The 8668-nt window shown below is 53.1% G+C and overlaps 1 protein-coding gene across 5 annotated transcripts in view; it reads right to left on the reverse strand.

Moving 5' to 3' along the window:
* The window catches only part of PDLIM7 (PDZ and LIM domain 7 (enigma)), a 20886-nt gene that overhangs the window by 1693 nt on the left and 10525 nt on the right, over positions 1-8668 (reverse strand). For all 5 annotated transcript variants that reach the window (XM_008570890.1, XM_008570889.1, XM_008570888.1 and 2 more), the window contains 3 exons: positions 8386-8447; positions 7882-8119; positions 6746-6926 (listed from right to left, as the gene is read on the reverse strand). In XM_008570890.1, coding sequence (XP_008569112.1) covers positions 6746-6926; positions 7882-8119; positions 8386-8447 — 481 coding nt within the window. The remainder of the gene's footprint in view (positions 1-6745; positions 6927-7881; positions 8120-8385; positions 8448-8668) is intronic.

The raw sequence follows: 8668 nt of genomic DNA on the forward strand, positions 1-8668 counted from the left end.
TCCAGCCGTGAGGCCCCATGTGGACATCTGTCCACCCGCGACTCCCTGGTTTCCACTTCCAGCCGTGAGGTCCCCTGTGGATGTGCGCTGCTCTTCTCGGACTTGCCAGATCCAAAACTCAGCTCCCAATCTCCACACCCCATGCCTGTGCCTACCGCTGCCGGCCCCATCTCATTGACGGCAACTCCATCCTTCCATCCGCTCTGTCCAAATTCTCTTTCTCTCACACCTCACATCAAGCCCACCAGTAAATCCTGTTGGGTCCACCATGAAGACAACCAGATTCCTACCACTTCTTGTAGCCTCCCAGTTGTGAGATGTGAACCACCACCATCTCTGGCCTGGGTGACTGCACAGAACTAGCCTCTGTGCTTGGACCTCTGCCCCTTCAAACTATTCTCATCCCAGCTACCAGTGAGCCTCTTCAACCCAAGCCAGGCCACAGCCTCTGCTCAAGACTCTGTAGTGTTTCCCATTTCCCCAGTAAAAGCCAAGCCCCGTGCAGGGTCAGCAGGTCTGGCCTCTGTTCCCTCCCCTCCCCCACTGTTGCTCACAGTGATCCTGCCACACTGGCCTCTTGCCTGTCATTGACGTGCCAGGCACAGTCCTGTCAGGGCTTTACAGTGCTGGACCACTCTACCCCAGGTTATTCAAGGCTCACCCCTCATCTCCTCCAAGTTTCTGCTCAAATGTCACCTCCACGAGGCCCGCCCTGACCACACCAATTAATACTGCAACTGCCTTCCCAACACCACGCTCCCAGTACCTCTTATTCTGCTTTCCTTTTTTCCATACCACTTATCTTACTAACATACCACCACGTACTTATCTATTGCTTACCATAGCTCCTCCATTCCTGCTGCTAAAATGTAAGGTCCAGGAAGGCAGGAAGCCTCAGCTGTTCTATTAACGGATCTTTCCCAAGTGCCTGGCCCTTAGTGGGTGCTAATCCATAAGTGTTTGTGCATTGAGTTAACCGGGCTCCACTGGAGGTGGGAGGAAATAGAGGCTTATGGGGCTGATCTCTCCCTGGGACTGGACCATCCATCCCCAGGAACTGAGGCCAACCACTGTTCAAAGCTGGAGCAGGCAGAGGGCAGTGTGGGGCCTCAAGGGGTGGCCAGAGACCTGTGGGTTCAGCCAGACCTTGCTTCTCAGTCGGGTGACTTGGCCAACAGCTTTACCTTCTCTTGAGACTTGGTGAACTAGGAACTTAATTCCAGCCTTGCAGGTCTATTGTGAGAATGGCCCCACATTTGAAGCCTGGGGTCCCAGATCCAATGCCTGCAAGGCCCAGTGGAGACTGTGTCATGGGAAGCACCTGTCCTGCCCAGTTCATTCAAGAATGCCTGCCTGGAAGGCTCAGGTTAAAACCTAGGTGTTAAAGTGAAATCTCCAGATTTTTATTTTTTGGCAGCTGGCCAGCACAGGGAACTGAACCCTTGACCTTGGTGTTACAAGGTGGTGCTCTAACTATACAGATTTTTTTCTTTTTGGCAGCTGGCTGGTACAGGGATCTGAACCCTTGACCTTGGTGTTACCAATACTATGCTTTAAACAAGTGAGCTAACCGGCCAGCCCCTAACTATACAGATTTTTAAATGTTGGCCACTGACTTAAAAAGGAGACAGTGTGGGCCAAGAAGGACATAGCGTGGGTGACATCTAGCTCTCAGATGGCCTATTTGTGTCCTTTACAACATCCATATCACATCTACTGTACACTTTGCTACCACACTGTCCAGAAGTTACTGCCACCCCCATTTTAGCAAGGCCCAGAGAAAGCGACTTGCCCCAGGTCACACAGTTAATAGATGGCAGAATGGGTTTTGTACCCACATGTGGCTGGCTCCAAAACTGGCTCTTCCCACTGCCTGGTGTTGCCTCTTTTTCTTTTTTTAGAGGGAAAAAATTGTTTATTCACAAGGTGGCCATGTGAGATTTGTATCTCAGATCCATCTTATTGCCTCTTTTTTTTTTTTTTAAAGATGACCGGTAAGGGGATCTTAACCCTTGACTTGGTGTTGTCAGCACCACGCTCACCCAGTGAGCTAACCGGCCATCCCTATATGGGATCCGAACCCGGGGCCTTGGTGTTATCAGCACCGTACTCTCCCGAGTGAGCCACGGGCTGGCCCTTATTGCCTCTTTTGAAGGAGCAAAGGGCCATGGTGAAGGAACCTGGCNTGACTTAAAAAGGAGACAGTGTGGGCCAAGAAGGACATAGCGTGGGTGACATCTAGCTCTCAGATGGCCTATTTGTGTCCTTTACAACATCCATATCACATCTACTGTACACTTTGCTACCACACTGTCCAGAAGTTACTGCCACCCCCATTTTAGCAAGGCCCAGAGAAAGCGACTTGCCCCAGGTCACACAGTTAATAGATGGCAGAATGGGTTTTGTACCCACATGTGGCTGGCTCCAAAACTGGCTCTTCCCACTGCCTGGTGTTGCCTCTTTTTCTTTTTTTAGAGGGAAAAAATTGTTTATTCACAAGGTGGCCATGTGAGATTTGTATCTCAGATCCATCTTATTGCCTCTTTTTTTTTTTTTTAAAGATGACCGGTAAGGGGATCTTAACCCTTGACTTGGTGTTGTCAGCACCACGCTCACCCAGTGAGCGGATGGCCTATTTGTGTCCTTTACAACATCCATATCACATCTAATGTACACTTTGCTACCACACTGTCCAGAAGTTACTGCCACCCCCATTTTAGCAAGGCCCAGAGAAAGCGACTTGCCCCAGGTCACACAGTTAATAGATGGCAGAATGGGTTTTGTACCCACATGTGGCTGGCTCCAAAACTGGCTCTTCCCACTGCCTGGTGTTGCCTCTTTTTCTTTTTTTAGAGGGAAAAAATTGTTTATTCACAAGGTGGCCATGTGAGATTTGTATCTCAGATCCATCTTATTGCCTCTTTTTTTTTTTTTTAAAGATGACCGGTAAGGGGATCTTAACCCTTGACTTGGTGTTGTCAGCACCACGCTCACCCAGTGAGCTAACCGGCCATCCCTATATGGGATCCGAACCCGGGGCCTTGGTGTTATCAGCACCGCACTCTCCCGAGTGAGCCACGGGCTGGCCCTTATTGCCTCTTTTGAAGGAGCAAAGGGCCATGGTGAAGGAACCTGGGCTGTGAACTGGTGGGGTGGGGCTCCAGCAGGGATGTGTGGGCTGCCCAGGGCACAGCTGGGCTATTGCCTCTTTTGAAGGAGCAAAGGGCCATGGTGAAGGAACCTGGCCTGTGAACTGGTGGGGTGGGGCTCCAGCAGGGATGTGTGGGCTGCCCAGGGCACAGCTGGGCAGCGGGTTTCTGCTGGTATTCAGAAGAACGTGTGGGCCAGTTATCAACCTCTATTTTACCCTCTATGATTTCCTAAATCTGTCTGCCTCTGCCATCCCCAAATGCCCTAGCCCAGGCCCCACAGAGGAAGCTTTCTGAGGCACATCTGACCTCGCCAGCCCCCAGCTCCAAACTCCTAACACGGCTCCTGCCCACCTCTTCCGCTTTATCTCACACCCTTCCCAGGCGTTGCCTTGTGACACAAGCTGTTCTCTCTGCTTGGATCCCTCACCAAGTGAATTCCTACTCTACTTGTATTTTAAGTTCTGCTTAGAGGCCACTTCCATCCACTCATTCAAGTGTTTACTGACCACCTGCACAGCACTTGATGCAAACAGCCCTGTTCTCAGTCCATGAAGTTCACACATGGGGAAGCGAGGCAGGACAAAAGGAAAGGACTGGGGTGTAGTGAGCATATTGTGGGGGCCCTGGCCTGGTGGAGAGGGTGGGTGTCAAAGAAGGTGCTCCTGAGGGAGTGATGTGGGTCCCACATGAGGAGGAAGGCATTGAGCAGGCGCAGTTCCAGGGCTGGGCACAGAGCCAGGGACAGGGAGTATTTCCAAGGAACTAATGGGCAGTGAGAGCCCCTATCAGAGCACCTGTCAGGTTGGTGAAGTCAGATTCCTGCCCCCAGGAGGTTGAGGTAGGGGCTCCCTAGGCTCTATGAGGCCCTGGAGCCCCTGGAAGAGGAAAGCTGAGGCCTGGGAGGAAGTATGAGGTTGGGACAGGGGCAGGAGCAGGGTTTGCCATCCAGGGCTTGCTCCAGCACCCAGGGGCCAGCTGGGCCCTCTGAGCCTCATCTCCTCACCTACGACGTGGGACGTACCCCTGCCCTGTACATGGGACTGGTGGGAGGGCGGGCGAGTGCAGGTGTGGCACGAGCGGAGCAGTCAGCCAATGGTGGGGCCTCAATCTGTGGAAAGCAGACCCAGATGCCCAACTCAAGAAGGTCCCAGGATCCGGCCCGTTCTTCTAGAACAGTCCAGCAGGGTGTGGCCCAGGCTGGCAGGGAAATGTCTATGATCTTGGGCAAAATTTTCTCATCTGTAAGATGGGATTAACCAAACTGATTTCATGGATGCCTACAGAGTAAGTGCTCCACAAATACGACCTGTTGCAACAGAGACAAAGACAGTGATCATATCCATTCTCCCCTACTTGCCTACTTTTGGGACCTCATTTTTTGCTGGTACATGGCTGCCCAAAACAAAGACTGTCTTTCCCAGCCTCCTTTGCAGCTCGGTGTGATCATGTGACTGGGCTCTGACCAATAGGATAGAAGCAGAGGGGTTGGGTGGCAACATCCTCTAAAGATGCAGGCCACAGGCCTCTGTCTCTTTTATTCTGATTCCAACTTCCCGCTGGCTGGAATGTGGACATTTGGGTTAAGGTTCAAGAGTCATCTTAAAATATGAGTGGTAAGTAGGCATGTGCTGAGAACAGCCAAGCAATGAGATAGAGGAGGCAGGTCCACCATGCCAGTCCCAGACAGTCTACCTCTGGAGTTTTTTAGGTGGGAAATAAGCCACTACCATTTTTAGTTTTCTACTACTTATGGTCAAGGTAACCCTCACTAATGTCAATATCACCATCACAGAGCTCTCTGGCCACAGCTGGCAGCCCTGCCTCTGGATCCAGAAATAAGGAGGAAGCATGACGTAGGGAGAGCCCAAGGTGGGAGTCAGAAGGGTCTGGGGCTACAGCTCAGCCCTCATGCTCTGTGCAGCGTCTGCCCCTCTCTGGGACTTAGTTTTCATATACGTAGGAACCCACTCAGCTGTCAACCCTGCCTGTCCTGCCCTTTTCCTAGGGGGTAAAGAACCGCAGCAAGCTCTGTCCTCAGTCTGTGACACCCTCTGAGGCCCCTTTCCCTGGTATAAGTTCCTGGGAGCAGGGCCTACACATGTCTTGTTCACACTGTGTCCCCAGCATGGGGCACACTGCCCGGCACACTGTCCACATTTAATAAACAGAATGAAAGGGCGGAGACATGGCCCATGACTCTTAGCTCTCGACACACACTGACCAATGTCCCAAGCCCGACTGGGTGGCAGCCAAGATTCCCACAGGAAACCTGGTCAGGCTCTACTCTGTGTTTAGCCTCCATGGGAAAAATAGGATTTTGAATTACAAGTTATTGAGTCTGAAATTCTGGTTTTGCCACTCAATAGTCCTGTGTACTTAAAGCCCATCAAGTTATCTTCCAGAGTCTCAGTTTGCTCATGCATTAGATGTGGCCTTCCTCTATTATTGAAGCTGGAGAGTCAAAATACTGGATTTCCCGGACTCCCTTACGGCCAAATATGGTCCTTTGATAACAGTTCCAGACAATGAGATAAAGATGGAAGCCAGTCACTGGCTTTTCTTCCCGAGTCTAAAGGCAAAGCCTTGTTAAAAGAATGCCATTTGCTCCTTCCTTCTCCTTCCTGCCTGGAATAAGAACACAGGCCTGGGACCTGAGACAAAGGTCTACATGCTAAGGATTTGGGAGCAAAAAGGCGGGAAAAGCCTAAGTCCCTAAAGGCATCTTTGAGCAGCTGTTCCAGCAGTGGAATTCTTTTTCTTTTTTTTTTGCAGCTGGTCGATCCAGGGATCAAACCCTGGACCTTGGTGTTATCAGCACCATGCTGTAACCAACCAACTGAGCTAATCAGCCAGCCCTCAGCCCTGGAATTCCTATGACTGAAATAAATAATCCTCTCTGTTATTATGCTGAATACAATCCCAACCGACACAGTAGCCATCTCTTGGCCTGTCCAGCACTTCCCTTCTTAGGGTGATGTCATCCTGGTTTTATTTTAGGGAACCACTCATGCCTCACAGCCTGTGGTTCAGGCAGGACCATCTTACCCCCAGATTCAGGAATGGGTGGAACCCAAGCCTGGACAATCCAAATCACGGGATTTGGTTCAGGGGTGGTCACGTGACTCAAGCCAGGCCAGCGAGCATCAGCACTGGGACTTCTGATATATCAGCTGGGACAGAGGTGCTCACTTTCAGGGTGTGGTACTAAGCTGGGGAGATGTCACCTTGGAGGCACTGTGGCACCATCTTTGCTGCCTTCCAGGGAAAAGTGTGCTGGGGAACACAGATGAAAACAGAGGCAATAATAGAGTCCTGATGACCTCAGTACCTGGATTCAGCTGGGCCTGAAGTTAGCGCCTTGGGCTTTCCAGTTATTTGAGCCTATACATTTCCTGAATAGGATTTTGCTCATTTGTTAAGAGGACTCTGGCTAGTGTAAAGTGAGGCCAATACAGCAGCCCATTTATTAGGCTGATAAGCATCCCAAGGGCTCGTGCAGGGAGCCCGGGAGTTGCTCAACAACACTCCCCAGTGCTGAAGGGTTCGGGACTCGCACTCCTGCCTGTGTACCCCCACCCTCCAGCCCCACTCACGCCAGTGATCTTCTTCTTGCACTTGGCACAGCTGGGTGCATAACGCACATCGTAGCAGGGGGGGCAGAAGATGGCACCCTTCTCCTCGAAGAAACCGCCCTCTTCCAGGACCTTCCCACACTGGCTGCACACGAACTCCTCGGGGTGGTATGCGTGGCCCAATGCCACCAGGTAGCGGCCCCTATGGGGAAGGCAAGGGCAATGGGAGGGGGTTATGCCAATGAGGCAGGGGCTCCTGGCTGGAGGCCAAATGGGCTTATTGAACAACTATTAGGAAGCCTTAGGTGGGAAAGTTCATTCTCCCCATTTTCCAAATAGGATAAAAGATAGATTCAGGAAGTGACTTGCCCAAGGTCTCACAGTGAGAGTGATGAAGCCGGAAGTCATGCTGCACTGCCTTGGTGACAGGAGGCTGTTTTAGGGCAGGGAGGACTGGGTTGGGGCTGATGACTTGAGCCTAATAAGACCACCCTAAGGACTAGTGCACTGGAGGACAGGAGGCCCCAAGTGCCAGTGAACACCTGGGCAGACCTAGATGCCTGTCTGTCCTGCTTGCCTGTTCCATCTGGCTAGTAAGGGAACTGCAAGTCCCAGATGAACAGGGGTGTCTGGACAGGGTGCTTTGCAGAGTTTCCACCTAAGAGCTGATGGGAGTCAAGAGCAGGCCAGGGCTGGGATTGAGAACTAGGAAGGCTCTAGAATCTGGCACACTGACTCTGGAGGGCTGTGTGACCCTGCTGGACCCCAGGGAGCAGTGTACAGTGGGAGGGGCCTCTGGCCTGTCTGCTCCAAGAGCAGAGAGAGACCAAGTGAGCAGGAGGGAGAGAGGCAGAGGGGCTGGGAGGGAGAAGGCTCTTCTCTGCCCAGAGAGCAGCAAGTCTAGGGGTGTGGTTTGGGCATGTTGTTGGCCCCTTCCTCCATTTCACCAGGGCAAACGCTGCTAGAGGTTGATGTGAGGTTGGGAAGTAGGTGGCACTGGATTAAGAATCTGAGAACCCTACCATCACTCCAATTGGGAACAGAATCCTTATTCTCCTCCAATGGCAGCTAAGGAGAGATGGGTGGGTAGACAGATAGGCCAGGGCCAGGCTACAGGACAGGAAAGGCCAGGGTAGAAAAGGAACAGGGCCACCCACCGGATGACCTTGTGGCACCGGTGGCACACAGGAGTCTTGCCGTTGCTGCCACTGCCCCCTCCTGGGCCTCCTCCAGCAGCTGCCTGCACAATGGAGGTGCGGTTCTGCAGAGGCGTGGGTGTGGCTGGCTGGCTGTGCCGGGTCAGCACCGTGCTTGTTTTGTCCGGGGCATAGCGTTCGGCAAATGCAGGGTCCACAGCCCAGGGCGGGCGGCTGGTGGGGCTGGGGTTGGGAGGGCCTGCCAGGGCCGAGGAAACTGGCTCCAGAGGTGTGCCCAGGGACCCCAAAAGACAGCGGGTGGAGCCCAGGGCAGCTCAGAGTAAACCACCACCCCCATGTTCCTGGAGGCTACCCACCCTTCCCCAGGCCCAGGCCCACTCTTTCTCACCAGGCCAGGGTTCCTGGGGTGTAGCTGAAGCTGGGGGGGCAGCTCAGAGTAAACCACCACCCCCATGTTCCTGGAGGCTACCCACCCTTCCCAGGCCCAGGCCCACTCTTTCTCACCAGGCCAGGGTTCCTGGGGTGTAGCTGAAGCTGGGGCTGGGGCTTCTGTCCTGGGCACCTGGCTGCAAGATCTGCCATTCAAGTCCCTGCATGGCTGAGGCTCTTGGCATGGCACCACCCCCCAACCTGCTGGCCCCGTGGGAGATGCCTGGGTGCATGAAAGCTGCTGGACTCCAAGTCCCACCGGGGTAGGGATGGGAAGGGCAGCTTCTGCTACCCAGGTTCCAGCTGGGCTATTGTCTAGAGCTGGGAGGTGGAGCAGGGCTCCTGCTTCTGGGACAGC

This window comes from Galeopterus variegatus, unplaced genomic scaffold, assembly GCF_000696425.1.
Source record: "Galeopterus variegatus unplaced genomic scaffold, G_variegatus-3.0.2 Scaffold641, whole genome shotgun sequence".
Taxonomy (NCBI): domain Eukaryota; kingdom Metazoa; phylum Chordata; class Mammalia; order Dermoptera; family Cynocephalidae; genus Galeopterus; species Galeopterus variegatus.